This window comes from Sebastes umbrosus, chromosome 19 (genome assembly GCF_015220745.1).
Source record: "Sebastes umbrosus isolate fSebUmb1 chromosome 19, fSebUmb1.pri, whole genome shotgun sequence".
NCBI lineage: Eukaryota > Metazoa > Chordata > Actinopteri > Perciformes > Sebastidae > Sebastes > Sebastes umbrosus.
The window spans coordinates 22,865,609-22,892,206 of NC_051287.1; the positions used below are offsets into that span (position 1 = coordinate 22,865,609).

At 41.3% G+C, this 26,598-nt stretch overlaps 1 protein-coding gene across 8 annotated transcripts in view; it reads left to right on the forward strand.

Annotated features, from left to right (window-relative positions):
- dnm1a (dynamin 1a) overlaps positions 1-26,307 on the forward strand; it is a 65,168-nt gene extending 38,861 nt beyond the window's left edge. For 3 of the 8 annotated variants that reach the window (XM_037752694.1, XM_037752693.1, XM_037752696.1), the window contains 7 exons: positions 19,850-19,959; positions 21,571-21,682; positions 21,966-21,980; positions 22,183-22,353; positions 22,444-22,685; positions 22,814-23,008; positions 25,987-26,307. In XM_037752694.1, the coding sequence (XP_037608622.1) occupies positions 19,850-19,959; positions 21,571-21,682; positions 21,966-21,980; positions 22,183-22,353; positions 22,444-22,685; positions 22,814-23,008; positions 25,987-26,017 (876 nt within the window). In that variant the 3' untranslated portion in view covers positions 26,018-26,307. Of the gene's footprint in view, positions 1-19,849; positions 19,960-21,570; positions 21,683-21,965; positions 21,981-22,182; positions 22,354-22,443; positions 22,686-22,813; positions 23,009-24,684; positions 24,722-25,986 lie in introns of all 8 variants that reach the window. The other 5 variants (XM_037752697.1, XM_037752698.1, XM_037752700.1 and 2 more) reach the window with 3 other exon arrangements.
- Positions 26,308-26,598: the final 291 nt, after the last annotated feature.

The following is a 26,598-nucleotide window of genomic DNA, read 5'->3' on the forward strand; positions in this document are numbered from 1 at the left end:
AAAGGTTTATCCCCAAACCAGAGGAAACTCTTCCTCATCCTCCCGTCACGTCTCTCCATTCTCTTTCTGTCTCTCTCACTCTTTCCTTGTGACCCTCTCCTTCTCCCATGTCCCCACCCTTCTCCATCTTTCCCTCGCTTTTTGCACTGTATATTTATTTGAACATGGTACTGCGAGGGGTGCATGCCAGGGAGACCCAAAACCAACACATGGCGCTGGTGTTGAAGCTCAGCACAGAGGTTTTAAGGGCACTGCAAGTGATTTGAGAAGAAGAAAAAAAAGAAAAAGAGAAACTTTCCATTTTGTTTTCCATCCAAGCTGAACATTTTTAAATACTCCAGTCATACAAGAGGTTAAGAGTACTCATGAGAGCTTGTACACACATGTGCACCTGGATGGATTCTTGCCAAAATACACACAGTTGATAAAAAGCTGGAAACTGTTTTATGTTTAAATAAAAAAAATAAAATAAAAAAAGGTATAACTGCCTGCAGAGAAAAGAAAAAATGTGCATCTTTTCCAGCATTTCCATACAGACACATTCATTTCTTTACACCAACTCACAAAACAGTGCAGCGCCGTTTTATTGACTGCCTCTCGTCATGGGGAAAACCCTTGCCGCAGCCTGGTAACACACACACACACACTCACAGAAACACACACACACACACACACCACCCCCAGACACTAATAATAACTTTCAACCCAACTAGTGGTGCCAGGATGTTTTGGTTAGTGTGCATGTGTGTGTGTGTGTGTAAAAGTGTGTGTGCCCAGAAACCTTCTGGTCTGTATTACCACAAGACATGCCAATTCTTTGAATCAGGCTGCTTTGTAGCTTAAGGCTTCCCAAAGCAGAGAGAGAGAGAGGTAGGGAGGGAGATGTGAATGGAGGAAAAAATGGCTGAAAAGAAAACAAAAATGTATGTAAAAAAAAAAAAAACGCAATTGTGATTTTATATGCTGCCAGCACACTTGATATTCATGTGGTCTTATGATCAAATGCAGACATTTACACATTTTTATTTGTCACACAAAAACGAAAGATGAATACGTAGAGATTACTTTGCTGTCCTGTCAGTGGTGGTATTTTCTTTGGGTGCCCCTTTTGACCATATGTGTGTATAAGTGTGTGTGTGTGTGTGTGTGTGTGTGTGCCCGGGTTTCCCTGCTCCTGCTGTAAAGCTGCCAGAAAGCCAGACTCGCCTGGTGATCCCAGCTGTAAACATCCTGGGGGGAAACAGCAGACTGCTGCTTTCAACGCACTCACCAGAAACACGTCTGCCATACGGTGTGTGTTTACTGTGTGTGTGTGTGTGTGTGTGTGTGTGTCTGCGTGTGTGTGTGTGTGTGTATGCGCTTGTGTGCTGCGACATGGTGGCAGGGCTCTAAATGGAAACAGGTTGGGTTTGCGGTTTTCATTCCTGCAGACGATGCTCTGTGATGGGACACCGTGTGAATGTTTCTGCCCTCTACTTTGCTTTTTGTGTACTCGAGAGGGATGAAGGAGTTCAAGATGGTGTACGCTCGCTGTGGGTTTCGTTTCATCAAAGACAGGCGGGCTGGAAGACAAACTGCGGCCCCGGTGAAGCGGTAGAAAACAAAACATAATGGAAATCGAGGCAGGGGGTCTAGCTAAACTCGTAACGTTTCACATAACGTCAGCTACACACACCGAAGCCACAAACAGTCTTTTTTTGGGAGAGCTATACAAAGACTCGTAAAAATGGCGAATAGACAATGACAGAGTGGCTTCTCTTTCAGCATTTTTTCGTACGGTGGCTTCCTGCCTCCCTGCATATTACATGGTCATTTGAGGTAAAGTCGGTGCAGGAAAGCCAGAGACGTAATTGTAGATTTTGGTTGAAGAGCGCAGTGCGACGCTGGGGGTTTACTGTGTGTTTTAGTTATCTTTTGGGGTAAATGTTCATTTCTTCCATGTGGTTGAACTTTTTTTGGTTTCAGTTAAATCTTTCGGAAAATAAACAACATGTTGGGAATATAATGCAAAGCACGTATATTTATATATAAATGTGATTCTGTAGGTTGATATCATTTTTGTGGATTTGTTTAATTTCTGTGATTTGAGAAAAGAAAAAAAGAAACAATGTCAAATAGATATCCAAGCATCTTTATTTCAACTATTCAAAACTATTTTACAGTTCATCACATTTCAATGACAAATCAAACAATACAACAAAAACTATATATATACGGCACAATAAACTGTAACCTCACGTCTCTGTAAACAGATTTAACTTATGTATCCGTCACTCATAAATCCAGGATAGGCGAGGGCCAAGCCTCTGCGGTGAGCCTTTTGGTGCTTTATTTAGGATCGTGCCCGGGCTTGTCCAGATGGACGAGGGGTGGTGCCGCGTGTTCCCACAGCACTGATGTGCTCGTGCCTGCTGTATGCCCTCTGGAGCGCTTTTCTTGACGTCCCTGCGAGTCGTCCCGTGCTTCCCCGGCCAGCCTAACCAATGTGCAGACTACTGTACAACCACTACTTCCTGAACAGGTAGTCTGAACACTGGGCAGGCGGGCTGGGCGACTGGAGGATGCTGTGTAGGAGGTTTTACTCGTGCACGCACAGATAAGCTCACACATTCCGTGAGAAGGGGCTGTCATGATTCATTCACACAAACCATACTCACTGCGACTCCAGTATCTGACTCTTGAGTCCAGCTCCTTCTCTGACTGCTTACAAAGTGCTGATCAGGCTGATTGTGCGGGCTAGAGAAGAAACAGCATGTGAGGGATGGATGAAGGAGGAGGTGGAGGAGGAGGAGGTGGAGGAGGAGAAGAGGTTAGACAGAGGTGATAGCCACTGATTGGCAGATTCAGTGACATTCCCTCCTGTTTCCCCGCTGTGAGAAGCAGCTTTCCAGACGGAGCTCTGTACCGAATCCACTGAATAGAGCTGATCAGTGAATTCTGCGCATTGTTTGGCTGTTATTGGCCAAATCAGTTCAATTATTCATTCATTTTTTTCAACCAGAGAATTATTTTGTTGCGAAAAAACTCAAAAAGTCCCATTTACTTGGCAAAGTAAACTGTTTGTTGAAAATGGAATAAAGCACACAGAGATTGAGAAAGATAAGCACAAATGTATAAACACACACACACACACACAAAGGGGTCATACCCCATTTAGCGCAAATTTGCGCAACCTAAACTTGGCTGACCCCCAGGCCAAGACTAAATAAATGAAAACCAGGATATGTCATGAGCCTTTAAACAGTTCAAAAACTGTTTAGATAATGTTTAGTGGTAAAAGATAGTAACGCCCAAAAGTGTGCTCTTAATCTCTCATGGCTAGAAACTTAGCGAATAGTTGTGGTCACACTAAGTCCGACCCAACACCTCCCACTAAAACACCGGATAACCTTTCGTCTCCTTGACTCATGCCAAAACGGAAAGAAATGTCTCCTTGCGGAGGGGATACCTGCGACTTGACAGTCTCCTTTCTCTTCTACACATCTTCAGCAATGTCTCTTCTTCTTGGCTGATATTAGTTTTTGTCTCCTTCTCGACCGGTTAGCCCCAATTCATCTCCCAACGTCCTTTCAATCAACACTTCTGCTCCATTGAGGCGAAATCAGGCTGATGGTGTTCAAACGCGATTTCTGAGTTGTTTGGATTTGTCTACCGAAGCTTCCCTGAGCAAAATTGGCCGCTCCGGCAGCGATCAAGGTGGACCGGCTGGAGGCTCGACGTGGCAAAGGACTGGCCATCAAGTTTCCTCTTCGAGAGACAGAAGGAGAAAAAGGAAGGAGAGAGAGAGAGGAGATATGGAGAGGGAAGGAGGAGGAGGAGTTCGCCGGCCCCCATTTTTCCTCTCCTCTCTTCCTCCTTTCTCCCCTCCCTCTGTCTGGCTTTTTTTCCCCCCTCCCTTTCTTTCTTTCTTCTCTGGCTTTTGGGGAGAAAGTGGAAGGTCAAAGGTGAACAGGAAGTGAGACGCATTCGTTTGGCGTGTGCGTTGTAAAGTTTGGAAAGGGAGTGAATGATTGGCTGCCGAGGGAGGGAGCGTTTTTAGTGAAAGCGTATGTGGGCAGATGGGAGGACGTCTGCGATTGTGCGCTCACGTGGAGGCATATAAGTGTTTGCTAAAGTGTCTGCATGTCCATTCGGTGTATGTATGCATGTATGTATGTGCACGTACTTATGGTACAGATGAGTGTATATGTGGTTTCTGAGTGATGGATGTGTGTGTAGGAGTCAGAGCAGAGGCTCCATGGTCTTTGTAGCGAGGGCAGGAATGTCGGCGTTTTCTTGGCAAGCCGGAGGAAGCCTTGTAATAACTCCAGATGTGCAGCCCTGTGGTCTCCATCTCTCTCTTGCTCCCTCTGTTTTTACTTCTAAAGCTGATTTCCTCTCCCTGTCCGACTCGAATAAAGAGCCCTTTATGCAGCTCTGCAGCCTTCCCAACACACACACACACACACACGCACACACACGGAGGGGGTGGGGGGTGCTGGTGAAGGGTGACATACTACTGGTAAATCAGAACCAGAGCGAAGGAGGTTGTGTGTGTGTAGACGAGAAGGAAAGGTCCGTGTGATTCAAAGTTGAGACATATAGTCAAAGTTTGCCTCATTCACCTTCTTCGTTTCACACACCCACACACACTCGCGTTTAGGTTTCTTTCTTACCGCTGGCAGGCAGGAGTAATCAATGCTAGCGTTTCCAGGTGTGTGTGTGTATGTGTGTGTGCAGAGGTGGCCGAGGCTGTGTGTTTATTTTAGCTATATGGTTTCTGAGCTCCGAATCAAAGCAGGCACAATCCCGGGAGAGACGAGTCAGCAGTACTGGCAGAGAGATGGAGGGATGTGGAGGGAAAGTGAGGAGGAAAATGGAGATGAAAGAAGGAAGCAACTTAAAAATGTGGGGCGAAATGATGCCCAACGAGCGCTTCGACAAATATGAAAAATGTAGCGAGCCAGAAAAGAGACTCGTCATTGTTGTTGCAGTAAAAGTTTAAAGTTTAGGGACTGGAAGGAGTGAATGTTAATGGGTGGGTGGGGGGAGCACTGCGGTCGCACCAACATTGTTTCCACTGTTTGGATGACCAGGCAGGCAGCTTCATTTTCTACTCAAAAGTATGCACACACACATCGAGTGTAATCTGTGTTATTCTGTTCTGTCATGAAATATAGCGCTGGTTAATACTTACTTACTTACTAAAAACCTCAAGTTTCTGACTTTGTTTTTCCCATCTTTGTATTTATTGCATAAAGCGAACGACTCCGTCAGTTCATGTGGGTGTAATTGTATCTTTTTTGAATATTTGCATCAGTGCGGTGAGGCTCAGCTTGTGAGCACCATACAGATTTGTGTGCAACATGCCAGCCAAACCCATGAAGGGCAGCCCCAGAATGTGATGCCCTGTATTTCGTGTGAGTGTCATCAATCAGACGAGTTACAGTGGAAGATCACAGATAGTTTTCAAACTATAGTCCAATCACTATTATTCTTGTTGGATAACACAAATGTAAACCACATGGCAGCTTGGTTGTATTTTCTTTCTCCCTCAAAATATATAAATGTAAAACTGAAGAAGCTGTCCAACATATTTCAGATATTGTCCGAAAAGAGAGCGATGTGGTCAAAGGGTCGTGGTGGAAGAGGTATTCAGATTATTTACTTAAGTAAAAGTAGCAATACATTAATGTGAAAATACTCCATTACAAGTAAAAGTCCTGCATTCAAAATTTTTACTTAAGTAAAAGTACAGTATTATCAGCAAAATGAACTTAAAGTATAAAGGTTTCTGCAGAAAAATAGTAGCTAGTCAAAGTGTAGCTAGTTGTACTACTTTATATACAGTTCCACAGTTTAGTCCAGTGGTTCCTAAGCTAGGGCAAAGTGCAACAAGATAAATGATCTGATGGGTCACAAGATGTTTAATAGGGTTGGAAAGAAAACACAAAGTTCTGCAACACAAATTTGTATTCATTTTTGGACTTTTCTCTTATATTTTTGTGACATATATTGGATTGTTTTAGCTCTTCTGGCATTGAATATTTATTTGAATGAAACCATGTGAGACACTTAGGGGTGAAATGTCTCTTTGGTGGAACTGCTAACGACTGATATACATCTGAAAGAGTGAAAAGTACAATATTTCCCCCTGAAATGTAGTGGAGTAGAAGTTGTGTCGGCTTTTCAGTGTTTAAAAGCCGCGGGAACTGAATACATGGTCGGCTCCGACTCACTTCCAAGAAAGCTTCTCGTCCAATTCAAAAATTAAATTAATTTATCTAACAAACAAAAAAGTGTTCCAATGCTCATTATATACTAACTCCACAAAGAAACAAAACGAAAAATCTAATAATATCAAAGCAAATAGTCAAATAGTGGTCGAAAGATGATATCTTAACCACGACTTCAGTTGCCCAACATTTACTGAAAACCGCATCACCTGCCGCTAATAGCACACCAAGTGTCTATAATGTAAAAAAACAAATACAACCCAAAGCTATAATAAACAAATTCATATTAAACTTAATCTAAATACCAAAATATATGCTCATAATATTTAATATAAGAAGCAGAGTTAAACCATTTCTTGGTTACGACAAAAGTAAAAAGGAAATAGAAATACTCAAGTGAGGTATCCCACATGTGAGTGCCTTTTTATCAAGTTTGAATAGTTCAAATAGAGGCCCAGTCAACTGTCACACACACACACACACACGCACACACACACACACACACACACACACACACACACACACACACACGCACACACACACACACACACACACACACACACACACACACTGGTGATAAGATAAAGATGAACAGAAATAGTCAAGTTGCCTTTTAAATGTAAATAATATCAGAGACAGAAGACACAGAACAGACACAACAGACAGCCAAATGTATGAAATCTACTGAAGTTAACGGATGTAGCAAAGATGTAAGAACTTGTAGAAGAAAGCTAAAAGATGTAACGGACAAAATGATGGAAAAAATGGCAACAATGCCACCAAAGCCAGTAATGAGTAAATGACAGTGTCTCTTAGTAAAAGAAAACAGTAGAAGAGTGGGTTAGAGATTGCAAAAGAGAAACAAGAGATATGGGGCGACCGCAGCGTGCCAGAGTGGGCCGGGGAGGTACACGGGGTGGTTTGTGGATAATTCAGAGTTTATCCTGCCTGACTGATGAGATAAATGAGTAATGTGTGTTTGTCTTTCTGAAAATTATCATTCTTTCCTGCTGATTGTTCCTCACATATCCAGAGAGCATAATGTCAATACAAAAATCATTAGAGAAACAAAGCCTGGAATAAAACCTAACAGACATGGGACGGATAAAAAGAAACCACATTTAATGTCTTTTGGCATGTTGTGTACACCCATGTGCATGTGCGTGTGTGTGTGTAGTAATTTTGTTATGTGTATGTGAGACTGTGCAGATCCCCTTTGAAGAAGCATTGACAGACATTTAAAGATTACTGCGTGTGTTTAATAACACACGACATGAACTTTGCCTTGCAGCTTTTAAAGAATATATTCTCATGTTGCATGTCTCTCTATATTTATGGCTATTTTATACTCTTTTTTTATATAGATAATGTTATTTTTTGTCTTAATGACTGACTTGAGGTACAATTTAATCTTGACATAAGTGAGAGATTTTTTATGTCCATAAATATCACGTTTTACGAGGCTAGATTTACTGTAAATGTGTAAAATAATAATGATAAAAAAAATCCCTCTCCACCCTTGGAACTGCCCACCGTTGGCACAATCGTGTCATAAAAATACACTCAGTCCAAACACGCCCTCTGTGTATGCAGAACAAATTTCATTTGGAAGTGCAAATTTTATATTCTGGCAGTTTCATTTTACTATAAAAAGTATCCCAGCAGTTAATTTAGGCCTTATTGTGTTTGGACCGTGCAGTTGTGACGATGAAAGGACTGCGACGTGTCAGTGAAACAGGATTAGGGCTAGGGATTAACACCCTTTCCCTTTTTTCCCCTTATGCTGCATCTATTACAGTAATACCACAAATAGGGGAGACCGGGGTCGGTTGGCACAGTTGAGACAGAGCCTTTTTTAGCAAGTTAGAAAGAACTATGCCATTCACCATGCTCATACTCATCTACACCCTCTTCACTTTCAACCTCAAAGTGGAGACCTTCTGACTAATCCTCACGTGATTCACAGTTTTGAAATATACAGCGTGGAAGTACTAAGTATTTTTGGATCTTTGTTATTTTTCTTCTACCATCCTGTTTTTAGTTATGCCACATACAAATGACATATTGTTGGAAAGCTTATTTTCTGGTCTATCAGTTGATGCTAGTGTTAGCTGTTTTTGTTGGTAGCTAGCACAGGAGTCCAAAGTGTGTCTGCTGTCCCTGGGACGGTTGGGACAGTTTTGTTTATAGTTCCTACCTTGTTACAAATCAACAAAAAGCAACTGAATAACACCCACTGGAAAGTCACTGAATGAATGTTTACTCAAGTGGCAGCTAGTCATATAGTCATTTTACAAATGTTTTCTTTTTTTCAAAGAAATGTGTGAAACAAGTGACACTGTAAATATACAGTCACAAAATGTAATTTATTTGATTTGTGTACAACATGTGACATATGTATCAATTTCCGCTCTAGTCTTTTAAAAATAAAACTGCTTAGTTAGGTTTAGGAAAAGATCGCCTTGGTTAGGCTTAGGCAACAAAACCACTTAGTTAGGTTGAGGAAAAGATTGTGGTTTGGGTTAAAATAATACAGGAAGTGCCGTAACTTAAGTATGGAAGTTATGGGGCAAATAAATCAACTTTATGGTTTCACACGGGACACGATCACCGGTCTCCTGGGTGAAAGACCTGTGCTGACCATCACGAAAAAAAATTAAATTCATGTCTTTGTGCACGAATCAATACATTCAATTTTGACTATTTCACGAACTGCTGTGCGACTGGGCTGAAATATAAGGTGATCAAATTTAGACTGTAATTTTTTTAATTTAGATATTTTTTTTAGCCCAGAACAAGGTGTCCTAACTGACCTGGGGAGGCAGAATTTTGGGAAAATGCACTCCTTTATATTAAACAAAATTGTGTCTTTCACGTTCGGGTTGGGCTCTAAAAACCCTGTCACCTGTATCTGTTCAGGAATCCAACTATTTTCATTACTGTTCAAGTAGTCTGTGAGTAATGGAAGGTTATTTGTTGTCAATAAAACCTAAGTCTATATAATATGCATTTACCGTTGTAAAACCGGTTGCCAAAAAGTTGCACATGAAACCCCCTGCATGTTGGTTTACACATGTGAACGTTTTCCCTCAATGTATTCTGACATCACGTTTACCTCAGATGTGAATGTTGCAGTCCGTAGGTGCTCTATTCTTTTCTTTTTTTGCACCCTCTATATAAATCTAATAACATGTGTTCCACATGTGAGCACACATAACACTGCTGATTTGAATGTTTATGATAAAGTGGATCTAGCCTGCACTTTATTGGAGGTGGTGGAGTTAGTATTTGTGTGGACAATAAGCCACGTCAGGGTGAGATTTATGCCTGATCAGAAGTGTTTTCTGTTAGTTTAGTTACTTTATTCGGACTAAATTGCGACTTTATTTTCTCAGAGAACACAGATATGTGGGACATGTTTTGAAAGTGAAAGTTTTGAACATGAGCAGAAATCTTGCTGAAACACATATGAGCTATTAAAGTCCAGGGGTTTGCAAATGATTTAAAATGAATTAATGTATCATTGAGTTGAATAGATGCCACTTGCACATTTAAAGAGGTTACGTCCCCAAACACAAGACGCAAAAGAGGATGGAAGATTAAATCATGCCTATTTACAGCCTTACTGGATTATATCATTCATTATATTTTTTATATTTTGCTTAACATAAATGAAGACATTTCCACCATAAATTGATGGAGAAAAATTTACTAGAATGCAGGAAATTAAGTGTTTGACGCTCAAAATGTTCTGGGGGACACAGACCCAGATCCCTCGCTTAAAGCGTGTGTTGCGCTAATTCTTGTCTCATTTGTGGTCTGATAAAACAGTACATTCATCAAAACTGGTTTAATCTTAACTGGGATAAAAAACGATGCAATCTGGTTGCCATGGTTATGAATTACGCCTGACTATTAACCACACCCCCTTTCTTAATTAAACCTACGCCCTTGTGTGAAAACAAAGAGTCTGTATATATATATTATTTGTTCAATTTACATGTTCACAAATGAATATGGATATATAAAACCATAATTGTTAGTTCACATGACTTTTTATAAGGGAACTTATTCGTCAGGAGAAGTGAGAGCTTCGTGCTATAAACATGCCCAGACACTAAACACACAGGTTGAACAGACGGCAGTTGCTAGACGTGTTGGGATTTCCACGTGTTTATGTGGTTAGCGGGCTGCGGTGCCCCTCCTCCCTCTTTCTTTTACTCTTCGGTGGTCACCGGTGATTGATCACACGTCCGTTGTTACACTGACCTTCTGCAGACGCAAACGCTACAGCAGATAATTAACTGCTTGGCAATTAGCTGCTAAACAGGAAGGCATCCCCGACCTGACAGCCTGCGTCTCAACCGGACTGCTGACTGAACGTGTCATTGTCATGTGTGGACACCATGTTTCCTTTCTCCGTAAAGAAGTTTATTTGTGTTTGTGCTCGTTCCCACAGGAAGAGCCAAACAGAGCTGTCACTTTTCTCGAGTCAGCAGAATCATTTAACATTTGGGAGAAAAAGCCAAACAAAACATGTCATACATTAAACTTTTTCCCATTAAGAAAACGTGAGAATATATGTTTTTATCCCTGTGAAACTGGACATTTCCGATTACATTTGTCTGTAGCTGACAGACGAGCTGTAGGAAACCCTTTGTGCCTGATATCAAGTAGCACTTTCCAAGATATATGAAGTATTAGAGAGTGGACGCTGGCACGCCGCCAAAGGTGATTTGTTATGAACGTTACTGCACAAAACCTCGTAGCTCGATGAGTCATCAGCAGCTGTGTGTTTTTTACACATTGTCCCAGAATAGCTCCAATCTAGCTGTTCCCAATCGTAACTCTCTCCGCCAAATTGTTTGCTGTTCCTCATTTAAATGTTGGCAACATGTGGCCTCACTTTAAATAAAGTCCAAACGGCATTAAGTCAAATTAAGTTTCCTCAGATGCTGTTCCTCAGAAACACATTACTCACAGACAGATTTTTGATTATATGTACACTCAGCAAAGATTTGTCTTTTTTTTTTTCTTTTCGGCCAAAAGTGCATCATGTTTAGAAGTAAAGTCAAAAGCTCTTTATAGATTCATTTGACGGGACTAATTTGGCATTTGAGTGTCGAAGCTAAACAAGCCCCATCCTTTTTATGTCTTTCCCCTTCCCCATCGTGTACGACTTACAGAAATGCTCTGTGTTTAATTCTTTTTTTTTTCTTTTCGTTAAAGACAGGACTCAATAGGGGAATGGTAGAAGAATGGAGGGAAAGAAAAACGGAGGGAGGTGAGGAGGAGGGTTGTGAAAATTGCCGTTGGCTGCCACCCAGGGCCCAGTCTTTGTGGTAATGAAGGGTTAGAGGCAGCGTTATTGCTCCCAGATGCCGTGCGGCTTCTCTGCAGCCCTTTGATGCACGGCCCAAGTCACCAGGACTTTTCTATCAGACTCCCATCAACATACACACCACACACACACACACACACACACACGCACACACTGAAAGACATGCAGCCTCTTAAAACAACATGGATGCCGTAAACGACTATCTTCTTGGTTTTGCCCACCAAGCTACTCAGATTTGTTTCAAAGTGTTAATTGGATACGGTTTGTGTAAGGTCCCCGTGTGTGTGTGTTTATACATACCGTAGCGTGTGTGTGTGTGTGTGTGTGTGTGTGTGTGTGTGAGGCCATATTTCATCCACATTTTGAATTAGCGTTTCAGTCTTTGAGACGTTTTTTTGGCCGGCGCGCAGCGTGGTGAAGTGCCTTTATGAATCCAGAAGTGAACTTCCTCTGGCTTTTCATAATGAGCCTGCTATTACTCACTAGCAAAATAAAACCATGGAAAGTACTTTGCTCACACACACTGCTCCAAAACACCACAGGTTTTGTGTGTGTGTGTAAAAAAAATGTTATGTAGAGGTTCAGACAAAAGGTTTCAAACCCAGTATCCCAGGTTAAAGGGTCACGTCACCCACGTTTTAAAAGAGACGTTTTCCAAACTAACTCTGGTGGTGTTTAGATATCAGCCTCTGGGATTTCTGCTGCCACTCCAATATAATAGAGGGGATATTAAGGAAATGGTACTCAAAAAACTCAGTGATAACCCACAGAGCTTGCTTGCTTTCCAAAGGAACTATTTCTTTGTTAAATAAATAAATAAATGACTCGATAAATAAATAAATATGCCATTAAATGTATGAAAAATAATATTAAAAGTAAATGTACACATTAATTAATTGACAAAATGTGACATAAATTGATATTTCTGTTTTAATTTGCTTCTTTTTTCTATTTACTCTTCTATTTAATTTCCCATTTATTTATTATGAACTTTTAAATGCATTTATTTATTTTTGCTTTTATTTGAAATTGATTTTACATTTATTTATTAATTATTCATTTGTATGTATTTAAGTATTTATTACATTACATTATTCAAATAAATTATTTATTCATTTTTTATTTTGGCAGGTTCCATCCTCCATACCTTTCATGCGTGGCTGTTATAAATAGACAAGATAGATTAATTGAGTAGGAATTTATTAAACCCGTCTGACACAGTCCCTCCTAATAAGTAAGCAGGTTTGGCTTGTGGTGGGTACACTGTAACCTCAAGGCCAGCCACACCCAGAGCATCTTTTGCTACTGTGTTTTGTGTGTTTTAACTCATGGCAATGTGACATAAGCAAAGTCACGCTAACATACTGTACAGTCACACAGGACTGCTGCCACCGATAGTTTTCTCAACACAAGCACAGACACGACAGGCCGCTGTGGACAATAACAGTTTATTGTACGACTGATCACACACACGTTTAACACAAATATACAACTCTTTGGACTGTGCACCTGGTTGCCCAGGCTCTCCCGTCCAAGAGGTCCAGTCGCTTCCAACTCACAGTTCAACAAAAACCCTATTTTCCCTCCTCCAGACCACAGTACTGACAGTCAGCATGGCCGTCTCCTGTGTGTGTTTGTCAGCCACCAACAGTCCAGCATGCTACTGCATTTAAAGGGAGAGCATGATTAGACAACGTGCACCAGCTGTACCAATCAACTCACCTGGTACTGCTCTCATGAGCCTCACCCACACACCTCTCCCTCTCCTGCAGCTGAATGCCAACCATGCCCACCTCTATATACACTTAGCTAAACAGCTCTGCGATGAATCCTACCTTCATGAAGGTTATAATCTTAAGTTTCTGTAGAAACTCTTCAAGAGAGGTGTTTCTATTATTTTGTCCACCCCAGGGTAGGCTAATTACCAGTACCATCTCTCTGTATAATGCAATACAGTTCAACAGCAGCACAAACTGCAGCCTCCAAAATTATCATACAGTTGAATCAACACCTCTCTAAAACAGTTTCAACAAAAATATATTATATATAATAATATATAATATATATATGTATATATATATATTATATATATTATATATATATATATATCTTATAACCTTCATGATTTATTGCAGGACTGTTGCTGTATTAGACTGCATTACTTTTAGCTCGGTGTACCTAATAAACTGGCATATGAGTGTATATTTTACTGTAGTTCACACCAACCCATGAGAGGCAGTTTTGCCACCAATCTGTAACAAACAGGTAGGGAAGAACTGTCAGTTAATTACTAATTTCCATTTTAAAGTGGCAATCTCGAAGATTTTCATTTAAATAAATATCTGTTAAGGTAACACAATGGTGATTGAGCCTATGGCCCACTGATGAAAGTATTGCAATATTTATATATTTGCAGTATCATGAATGGGAGTCTGTGGTGACATTCCCGGAAAAAAACTGCTGTTGTATATCCACAAAAAATTTAACAATACACACAATTCTGAAAATCTGAAGATTATGTACATAGAAATATAGTGGCTTCGTCCGAAATCACATACTATGCACTACATACCCAATACGTGTACTATCGTTCTACATACTTTTGTGTGAATAAACCCTAGTATGTATCTTTTCGGATGCCCTGAGCAGTAATGTACGTCGTCACTTCCTGAGAGCCTCCTTGGCGGTTGGAGACTTGTAACCATGGTAACCCGTGCCAACCTCATGTGACCAAAACGACGGTTTCTGAGAATCAAAGTCTGAATTATTTTTTAAAAATACATTACGCGTAGCAAAGTGAAATCTTATACTTACAGTAAGTTTTGAACCGTTATTGTTGCTACAGTCAACGTCTGTTATGAACATTGCCATTACTACTGCATTGCATTGTGGGATATTTATGTTGCAGTAGTGTCCAGCATTGCATACTGTAATATTTCACTGGAAATAGTATGCAATTCACATACTATTGGTTTCATACTAAGGTTTCGGACATACTAAAATATCTCACATACTGTTTTAGTGTACTAAACCGCATTTCTGTTTATGCATTAACAAAAATACTCCAGACTGCTATACTCACCACAATTCCATTGTTTTCACTCAAATAAAAATTTGAAATCAACCAGGACTGAAATCTTAAGGATAACCACTTTAACATCCAGGCACTTTCGTTGCTATTCTGTTGCTAGGGCAACAGCTTTAGTCCAAGTTTATTTCCTGGAAGCCTACAAGGTGGCTGATCTGATTGCCAGAGATTGGGAGCTTGTGGTCTATCATGGAGGATGAGACCACGTGTGATCATCTCAAGCAGGAAGACTGCAAGATGGCGGATTATATTACTAGAGAAAGGGGCAATCAGAAGACATTGAAGAAGTCAAAGCTAGACCAGCAGACGTGTGAAAAGCTTGATGAGAACAGCTTCTGGTCTATCATGAACAATGAGGACATGCATGCTCATCTCAAGGAGGAAGCCTACAAGGTGGCCGACCTGATTGCCAGAGATTGGGGTCGTCAGAAGAAGCCCAAGTCCAAGGTAAACCAGCGAACTTGTGAAAACCTTGATGAGAACAGCTTCTGGTCTCTCATGGAGGATAAGGACGTGCATGCTCATCTCAAGCAGGAGGCCTACAAGGTGGCCGACCTGATTGCCCGAGAGTCGGGTAAGCTACGACCGTGTCTGTCGTCCAGTCCTGAAAAAAGCCTGGACCATATCTTAAAACTGCTCGGCTCTGATGACTGGCAAAATAAAATTGATGGTTTAACATGTATTCAGGATCTGGCAAGGAACCATCCAGACGTATTGAAGACCACACTTCGTAGAGTCTGTGTTGGTGTCATGGAGGAGGTTAAAAACCCGCAATCTTCAGTTCCCTGCGCTGCTTTGGCCACCCTGGCTGAGATGTATGCTCACCTCCAGAGGACCATGGATGATATGGTGGAGGAAACAGGTAGCGTCCTGATACTAAAAGTGTCAGAGTCCAACAACGTCGTCCAGCAGCAAGCCAATCTGGCACTGGACACCATGGTTAAAAACTGCAGTCCCGGTCGCACCATGAATGCCCTGCTGAATGCAGGGCTGAGTCACCATAGCGCTGCAGTCAGGGAAAGCGCAGCTCGCCACCTCAGCCAGTTATGCGACATCCTTGGAGCCACACAGACCCTTTCCGGTGGCAAGGACTTCACCAAACACTTCCTTATTGCTTTGAGCAAAATATGTGTGGAAGCTTCAGGGGACGTGAGGCGCCATGGACATGTCATCGTCCAAAACATTTCCAACTGCAGTGCTTTCCAAGAGCAGTGGAAAGAGGCTGTCCCAGAAAAGGACAGATGCTCACTGGAGGGACTCATGAAGGAGCTGAAAACAGATGAATGATAATTGCCAGTAAATGTCTTTCATGAATTAAATATAACAAAGGAGACTTGAGTTAAGCACCGTATGTATTTAATGTTTTAAGGTATAGTACAATGTTAATTGAAAAGAGTCTGGTGACAACCACTTTGAGAATTAATCAGTGGGCTGCCTTCGGATCTGAAAAGTAAAGCCAAAGCTGAAGTGCCTTAAACTTGCATTCTTTCTAACAGCCAGCAGGGGGCGACTCCTCTGGTTGCTAAAAGAAGTCTGATTGTATAGAAGCCTATGAGAAAATGACCCTACTTCTCACTTGATTTATTACCTCAGTAAACATTGTAAACATGAGTTTATGGTCTCAATCGCTAGTTTCAAGTCTTCTTCAATACAGCATGATGTTCATTTAGTAAATTATGGTCCCATTTAGAGTCAAACAAAGCAGAGTATGCTTTAGCGCTATCTTGTGATTTACAATTCGCTACCTCGGCGTTATCCGGTCTGAGAGTTGTCCGTGTTTTCGTCTTACAACTTTAACCCTTTCACAGTGTGTTTTCAGTTCATGAAAGTTAATTGTAACATTTCAACGTATCCTCATACAACGGCTCGTATCATATCTTACGAAAAGGTATTCCTCATTTTTAGTGTGTTTTCCTACAAATGTCCAGCGACAATTTCCGCTCCAGTCTTTTCAAAATAATCTTCCGTCTTCATAGGAAACAACTTGGTTTGGTTTAGGCCACAAAACTACTTAGTTAGGTTTAGGAAAGTGGTTACGTGACACTGGAAGTGGTTTAACTTAAGTATGGAAATTGCGTCACTAAAAATATTTAGTTAGGTTTAGGAAAAGGTTGTAGTTTGGTTCAAAATAACATCGGAAGTGGCGTAACTTAAGTAAGTTACGTGACAAATAAATCAACATTGACTTCTGGTTTCATGCAGGACACAAACACAAGTCTCCTGGGTGAAAGTCTGGTGTTATTTATACTTATTCTCTACGCTCTTTATACGTCATTGTTCGCAATTATGTGGATTACATACGAAATGATTTTATGGGATATATACCAATTACCGGTGGTGCAGTGGTTAGCACTGGCGCCTCACAGCTAGAGGGTTGCAGGTTCGAATCCGGCTTGGGACCCTTCTGTGTGGAGTTTGCATGTTCTCCCCGTGTTAGCGTGGGTTTTCTCCGGGTACTCCGGTTTCCTCCCACAGTCCAAAGACATACAGGTTAGGTTAATTGTGGACTCTAAATTGCCCGTAGGTGTGAATGTGAGCGTGAATGGTTGTCTGTCTATATGTGTCAGCCCTGCGATGGACTGGCGACATGTCCAGGGTGTACCCTGCCTTCGCCCAATGTCGGCTGGGATCGGCTCCAGCCCCCCCGCGACCCCTAACGGGATAAGCGGTTGCAGATGGATGGATGGATATACCAATTACAGTGCATTACTTTACGAACAGTACATGAGAACAGCCTGAACATTTTGGTCTCCTAGAGATGTATTGTTCAGCATTTCATTGTGCTTAGCTCCACCCTCTCGTGTCACTTCTGGTTGCAAAAAACGAGGATGGCGACGGCCAAAATGCTGAACTCAAGGCTTCAAAACGGCAGTCCACAAACCAGTGGGTGACGTCACGGTGACTATGTCCACTTCTTATACACAGTCTATGACAGAGACACACACAAGTGTTTTAAATAGTGGGTATATGCACAAATGACCATGAACACACAAGACTTCATATTACACTTTCCATTGTGATTATTGCAAACAGAAGGGAAGTCTCCTGACAGCCCAGTAGTGGTTTAGCCATCACACATCCATACTTCACTGGCACTGTTTATATGTGTGTGTCTCTCTGTCTCCTGGAAGTTGATTCACAAAGGTTGGGTCTCATGCAAGTAAAATTGCTGCGGATAAAGGTCACATAAAGTGTGTGTGTGTGTGTGTGTGTGAGTGTATGTACTTCGTTCGCATGTATCTCATATAACTAATGCATGTCATGTGTGCATCTGTATGTTTGAGTTTATTTGCGTGCTTAACGTCGGAAATCTGCACGTTTGGCCGCTATTGCTGGCTGGCTTTTATGGGAGCATATGGGAAAGCACTCAACTCTCGACTTCCCTCAACACAACTACACACACACGAAAACACACACACACGCAAGATAATTGGCAGAGAGAAAACCTGATAATCTGTCAGAAGTGGGGGGGAAATGGGTTGCAATAGTACTCATACGTGCATGCCTTCTTAATTCTTGTTTGTAGGTGCATCTAACCTAATTGGTTCTAACTTCTTTTTCTCTACTAATAATCAACAGTCTTAATATTAGCATGTTTTATAATATACTTTGCCGCTCTGTCTCTGCTTTAGTTCACTTTCTCTGTACTTTCCCCACATCGTGCACACACCAGCCCCCTCCTCCCTTTCCAACTCTCCTGACTGGATTTACTGGCCAGAGGAGAGGAAAATGTATGAATCAGTCCAAGGTTGCTCACTCCCAGGGAGAGGGAAAGCCAGAGAGCAAAGGAACAAGGGGAAAGAGAAGTAAAAAAAAAAGAAGAAAAAAAGAGAGAGCGAAAAAAGATGGAGAAATAGTGAACAAACTTAGAGACGGACGACGGGGACCTCTTCGCCCTATAAATGATGATGTCAGCAGTCTGGGGCGACTGCTTGTTTAGTTTTTTTTTTGTGTGTGTAGCGGACACCTGGGTGTACCGTCGCTGCCAAATGTGTGTGTGTGCGTGTGTGTGTCTGAGAGTTTTTACATGCATTTAGGGGATATGACCATTTGGCTGCACAGGTCATAAATCCTTTGATGAAGGAGTTTGGTCACACACACACACACACACAACCCCCTGTCTCCCTCTCTCTTTCACACACACACACACACTCTCACACACAAACACACACACACACACACACACACACACACACACACACACACTGGGTTGGGCAGGGCAGGCCCGTGGTTAGCCATCCAGATGGTTTTAAGGTTAGTTAGAGACTACGCTCAAAGGTGCTGTTTGCAACCAAAGCAGTGTGTGTGTGTGTGTGTGTGTGTGTGTGTATGTTTAGTGTATGTTTAAACTCTCTCACCCTGTACTATTTTTGGCTTCTCTTTTTTTTTAAATACTAATTTTACTGTCGATAGTAAAACGTTCACACACACACGCAAATGCACCCCCAGTAAATAAACTTCATTTTGTAACAATAGACTTTGAGGAGTTAAACCACAACATGTGTGTGTGTGTTTATGTGTGTGTTTATGTGTATGTGTGTGTAGATAGAGAAGCAGCGAGAGTGCTGGCATGTGTCAGACTGTAGCTGACTAACTTTGAGGTTCCCTGATTCATAAATAGTTGGATGTCTGGATATCATATGTTGTGTGCAGATTTACAAGTACAAGAGATTTCTACAGTAGAGCGCGGTTTCTCTCTCTCTCTCTGTATGTGTGTGTTTCTCATTTGTTGCTCACCCCCTCCTTTCATTTTCTTTTTTTTTTTTTACTCTGCACAACTGTAATCAAAACCACAGACTCGAGGGCTGTGTGCGACTTTCCCATTCGTCTCTCTTGCCTTTTTCTTCTCTTTTTTTGCCATGCTGTTAAATTTAATATGCGAGCATTCACTCCTGATTTCCCCGAGCTCTTTCATCATCTCTCTTTTTTGTCTCTTTTAATGGAGTTCCTATCATTGTTTCTCTTAAAAATATCAGGTATATTTATGAAGTAGTAAACTGATCAGCCCACAATGATTATAATGCAGCAATGACTTGTGCAGTGTCTCTTTTATTTCTCGTCTGTCAAGTGCAAAATACTGTAAATCTCTAAGACCGTTTTTACTCTTTAGCCAAATTCTTCACCCATGGAGCAAGTCGTTTCTTTCTTTCTCTCCCTCACGTTATTGTGCAACCAACCAGTGTGTTTCTCTTTCGCCTCCTGCAGGAGAAGGAGAAGAAGTACATGCTGCAGGTGGACAACCTGAAGCTGCGCGATGTGGAGAAAGGCTTCATGTCCAGCAAGTTCATCTTTGCCCTCTTCAACACTGAACAGAGGTGCTATTATACACACACACATCAATACACTGTAACAACCTGGCTCAGGTGGCCATAATAAAAAGGGAGATACACCATATGAACATTTAACAAAACCTTTATTTAACAAATTAAAGCAAATCAGACAAAACTAAAAGGTCAACTTAAGTAATTCAAGTATGGGGTGTGGATATCAGTAAAGTCATTAGTGTGTGCTGTGGATGAGGGGGAGATGTGGGTGCAGGTGTTTTCAGTTGCTCTAATGATCACCTGCAGCGAGAACACAGACCAGTGAATCACCCAGCGAACTAGATGATACCACAGGAGTCATCACAACATACACACAGCAGATATACACATTATTGATCATATAACGCCAAGTTAAAAGTTCAAATAAAATATCTACCTGATTTCCATTATTTTTTCAGACAAACGCAACAAAGGTACAGAAACAAGCAACATGCTACATACAAGCACAATTAACTTACTTACTTACAAATGGAAATAATCTAATAGCATTAGCCTTAGCTCTGTGGCCCACTTAGACATTTCCTGATTGGAGACTTGAAGCTTAAAGTGTAAGGCAGTGATGGAAGAAGTATTCAGATCATTTACTTATTAGATCAAAATAATAATATCACACAATGAAAATACTCCATCACATGTCCTATTTTTTAAAGTACTTAAGTAAAAGTACAGAAGTGTTGGAAATAACATGTGCTTAAAGTAATAAACGTAAAAGTACTATTTATTTTTTGTAAAAGTACTTCAGTAAAAGTACAAAAGTTTTGGCAACAAAATGTGCTTGAAGTAATAAAAGTGAAAGTACTATATTTTTATGTACAGCGGTATTGGCAACAAAATGTGCTTAAAGTGATTAAAGTAAAAGCACTAATTTTGAAAAGTACTGAAGTAAAAGTACAGAAGTTGTGGCAAAAAAATGTGCTTAAAGTAATAAAATTAAAAGACTAATTTAAAAAAAAGTACTTAAGTAAAAGTACAGAAGTATTGGTAACAAAATGTGCTTAAAGCAATAAAAGCAAAAGTACTAATTAAAACAAAGTACTATTTTAAAAAGTACTTAAGTAAAAGTACAGAAGTATTGGTTACAAAATGTGCTTGGAGTAATAAAAGTAAAAGTACTAATTTAAAAAAAATACTTAGGTAAAAGTACAGAAGTATTGGCAACAAAATGTGCTTAAAGTAATAAAGTGAAAGTATATATATTTTTTTTTAAAAGTACTTAAGTAAAAGTACTGAAATATTGGTAACAAAATATGCTTAATGTATAAATGTAAAAGTACTAATTAAAAAAAAGTACTCAAGTAAAAGCGTCAGTGTTGGATGATTTTTTAATCATCCAACACTAATTAAGTGAACATTGTAGTTTGCTGAGGAAAACACATTTGAACAGTTTTATATACTGTTGTGTAGTCTAATCTATAACATGATGGTATGTTTTGTATGTCAAATCTCAAACTGAAAAGAAACCATAGCTGTGAAGTTAATGTAGAGGAGTAAAAAGTAGATAATTTGCCTCTGAAATGTAGTGAAGTAGAAGTATAGAGAAGCCAAAAGGTGTCCCTCAGTAACTGAGTAAATGTAGTGAATGTGAGCATTGTGTGTCCACAGGAATGTGTATAAGGACTACCGTCAGCTGGAGCTCGCCTGTGAGACTCAGGAAGACATTGATGCTTGGAAGGCGTCCTTCCTCAGAGCTGGAGTTTATCCTGAACGGATCCAGGTAAGATTTGGTCAACGTAGTTGTTTTATGCATACAGAATATACTGTATGCTAATGACTGGAAATATATATTGTAAATTGATATTTCTGCTTTAATGATTGGATTGATTGCAAGCAATACACAGCATGAAATCATATGCAAAAAAACATTAACCTTGATTTTGTCTGTAAACGTTTTTTACATGAGTTGTTGGAGTCTATTTAAATGTCTTCATGTCTCTCATGTGATACTGTATCTGTCCTCTTTCAATGTCTGTTTTCCTCATCGCTGTTTCACCTTATAGGAGAAGGAAGGAAAGGTATGTTGTTTTGGTCTGCATCCATTTCTATATCATGTTTCACGCTAAAACAATTATTTAGGAACACTATGTGTCTACCATCTTCTTCATCTTTTTATCTTATATGTTGTATCTTCAGTCTTTGTTTCTCTAACTCTGTCTGGCTGAAGCTAAAGTTAAACTCTGTGTCCTCTGTCCTCCCCTCCCTCATTCGTCTCCACAGAGTGACAGCGCTGATGAAAATGGCTCCGACAACATAATGCACAGCATGGACCCTCAGCTGGAGCGGCAGGTGGAGACCATTCGTAACCTGGTCGACTCCTACATGGCCATCGTCAACAAGACCGTCCGCGACTTGATGCCGAAGACCATCATGCACCTCATGATTAACAATGTGAGTTTTCAAACTGTCAGCTCTCTCAGATAATCTCTAAAACAGAACAGAAACTTTCATCACAAGCATCTCTCTTTTTTTTTGTCCCAGACTAAAGAGTTCATCAACGCCGATCTGCTGGCCCAGCTGTACTCGTGCGGCGACCAGAGCTCGCTCATGGAGGAGTCTCAGGAGCAGGCCCAGCACCGTGACGAAATGTTGCGGATGTACCACGCCCTGCGGGAGGCCCTCAGCATCATAGGTGACATCAGCACATCCACCATTAGCACCACCATGCCGCCTCCCGTAGACGACTCCTGGCTGCAGGTGCAGCGGAGCGGCTCAGGAGGAAGGTAAGACACCATGAGAAGTTATTTTATCTGGATCACTAGTGAACTATCAAGTAGAATATGAGCTTTGAGCATTATTATGACATTGGTTGTTTTATTTCTGTTAATGCAGTGGTTTATGTCTCCTCCAGGTCTCCAGCCAGCAGTCCAACTCCAAACCGTAGGGCTCCACCGGCCCGCCCGGGCTCTCGCGGGCCTCCACCTGGCCCTCCTCCCGCCGGGGGACCCCCTGTCCCATCTCGCCCGGGGTCTTCACCGGACCCTTACGGTGGGCCGCCACCCACTGTTCCCTCCCGGCCTAACCGCGCACCCCCAAATGTGCCCAGGTGAGTGAAATCATGAGAGGCCTTTCCAACAAACAACTCTTCCTAAAGTAGGTTTAACAAGGACTCTAACATCCCAAACCATAGCTTATAATATTATGACAACCTGAAGTGTGGATACTCTCTGTTACTAAGGGGGATGTGAAGACACTGTAAATGAAAGTGGAGAGCTCTGGTTGTGATAAAGGATAGATGAATAGACGAATAGATTGATAGAGATCCCCAAATAGATGGATAGACAGTGATATAACTAATGATCAATGGGTTGTATACCTTTTTTTCTCTTGGTTTGGATACACATTTAAAGGGATAGTTTGGGTGCTTTGAAGTGCGGTTGTATGAGGTAGTTATGAATAGTCAGTGTAATACCTACAGTAGATGACCGTCAGCACGCCCCCAGCTTGGAGAAACAGACAAGAGTTACCGCACAGAAACAGAGCAATGTACTGCTGTGAATGGGGGCAGCAGAAAAATGTATTTTAGCCACCTAAAAGAAAGGCTCACCTAAAAAAATAAATATCAGTTTAAGTGTACGCTATATTGAGAATATTTTCACTGCTTTACCTTGCCGTGAGAGAACCCTTTTCGACGGGGAACTGAAGCTGTTGTATCCATCTATGCTCTCGCCTAAGCCGCCAGACTCCATTGAAAAAAACAGTAATTTTACCACCCACTATTGTTTAACTTTGATTAGTTCGGATTCCCGAAAGTCACACAATAACTCCAACAAACTAACCGATCGCACAAACGTCAGACCAGCAACTCCTGTGTTCTGCAAAGTAAAATTACTGTTTTTCTCAGTGGAGTCTGGTGGCTTTGGCGAGAGCATAGATAACGGCTTCGGCCCCCCGTCAGAAACATAGACTCCATAGCTGTCTCACGGCAAGGTAAATTGGCGAAAATATTCTAAATATAGCCTACATTTAAACTGGTATCGATTTTTTTAGGTGGGCCTTTCTTTTAGGTGGCTAAAATATTTTTTTCTGTCATCCCCGCCCATAGCAGTACATTACTTTGCTTCCGTGTGGTAACTCCTGTCTGCTTCTCTAAACTTGGGGTGTGCCAACTGTCATCTACTGTAGGTAATACACCGACTATGGATAAGTATCTCATACAATTCCACTTCAAAACACATGTTGGTACCTTTCTGCCACCACTTTGAACTTTCCACACGCTGCCAACCATCACCAATAATATCTAACACTCATCGCTTACACCCACCTCACCACTGTCCTCGTCTGAATAGTTAAGAAACGTGTGCCTTTCTTTAAGAAATGGAATGAGCGTTAGAGGGGTTTTCTTTTTTCTGTTCTCCATTTTCTGCCTTGTGCTTGCCTGTGTTCGTGAGCTGTAGCTAACTTTTTTTTTTATCCTGGATCTATCTCACTGTCAGAGTAGCAGCTTGCCTCTTTTAAAGTAGGAGACACTAACGTTGCTGAGCAAAGCTCTCACTGCCTCAAATATTAGACGGAGGAGGATCTCAAAATCCTCACAAAATCCTCAGTAGTGAACTTGTGTATTCGGGTCTGTCCCAAAGTGAGAGCTGAGCACATGTGACTTTGGTCATTTCCTGCACTGTAACTGTTTGCACTTCCTTTTCTCTCCTCCTCCGCCTCCTCTTCATCCCTCTTTTCCTCACCACACCTCTGTCCCACACATGACTATGATTCCTTTTACAGAATCACTATCACTGACCAATGAGGACTAACGTTTCTGGTACGTTGGGTACTGTCCGCCATCATCATCATCATCATCATCATCATCATCACCATCATGACCACTTCTTTCTCTTCCTCTCAGGAGGCATCCCTTTCACTGCATGCCATTTTTCTTTTTCCTCACTTTTCTTTTCTCTTCTCAGAGCGCTGCATGCAGGCAAACACACACCCAGCTCAGAGGGCGTGTGTGTTTGCATCAGTGTTTGGGCTCAATTTGGAGTTGATGCTAATTTATTTATTTATTGAAGGGGTGTCAGTATGTGTTAATGTGTCTTGTGAAAGAGGATTCTTTTTTCAGCACCGGTTTTAGACAGGATTCAACTGTCCCAAACTTAAAGATTGTTGTTGTTGTTTTTGTGTCGGTGTTGTGTGTGACGTTATGTATGCCATGACATCTCACTCATTCCTAACTTTGTGTCTGATATTGTTGTTCAAAGTCATGGCATCTGTCAATATTCGCAAGTGTGCAGGTATAGCATTGCTGGTGATTCTCAAGCAAACTTTTCTCTAGGGAAATACGGGATAGTTTTACCTTTCCGGGGAATTTCAATGAAACAATCTGAAAGGGAACATCACTATTTGTCGTGGCTGAAGGAAGCAGGACAAGCCGGGAGGATCCAAATAAGATAGTTTTAATCAAATTCAAGGTCTTAAGAGGTTGCCAAAAAGACAGACAGGTACCGCTGGCAGAATATAACGAACAAAACTCAGCGTGGCAACGAAGACGAACTGACAGATGACGAAGGGAGCACAAAGGAGGGCGATAACGGGGACAGGTGAAACTCACAGGTGGGAAACAAACAAAGGCAGAAAGTAAAACAAGACAAGACACAAGAGGACCATATGATTATTTATAAAGATTACAGAGTTTAATAAATAATCTGTATAAGTGCATGTTACTGTTCTTAGACTTAACACTCTGACATGGAGTAATACTGCCTGCATTTGGCCTCCACTTCAAACATACATTACTGCATTGTGGCCATGCTAACTGAGCCTGATGTCTTTGTGATGTTGTTTTTCGGGGTTTCCTTCCATGTGTTATCTCATGATATAAATGTCCGTCTGTGTGAGCGAAGGAACTGTATTTGTGTGTACGTGCATGATCAACACATGGGGGCCCTGAAATAATGATATGTAAGTATAAACCCGAACTTGAAGTTTAATGAAGACTGCAAACGCCTAGAAAACACTAATCCAACATGTTCCCGTCCTCTCTTCTTTGTATCTGTCCCTGTGTGTGTGTGTGTGTGTCCATGGCAGTCGGAGACCCCCACCTTCTCCAACCCACTAGACCTCCGAGCTCCTCCCTCCCTCCACCCATCCATCCGTCCGTCCCACCTCCTGGATGAGAGGCCATGGACAACAGTGCCACCTTCCTGTCGTTTTCTGCCACACCCGACCGGAGCCGGCTCCCTTCTCCTGTTCCTACCTTTCCCTTACAACACACACACACACACACACACACACACACACACACCTTTGTTTCACACAGAGATGCAGAATACTTGAAACACACCTGCATGACCTACGTATGAACATGCTGCACCCTCAGAATTTAAATAAACTGTAGAGAATATAAAACATTTGGTACATTTTGAGTGTATGCGCTCATGTGCATGCACACTGCTTACATAAACACACACACATATACATAGTATATATATACAAGCAAATACATGCAGAATATATTAAACCTAAGGTGGGAGATATTTGCAAACTAAGCATGACACTTTGCCTGAGTATTACATGATACTCTGGCCTATCTGATGGGTATTCTGGCTGCTGACTGACTTCATTTTCCTCTTATTAACATTTGTCTTGTCTCATGTTTCTTTTATGTTTTCCTGATTTCTTCACCAAAAATGTTTGTGT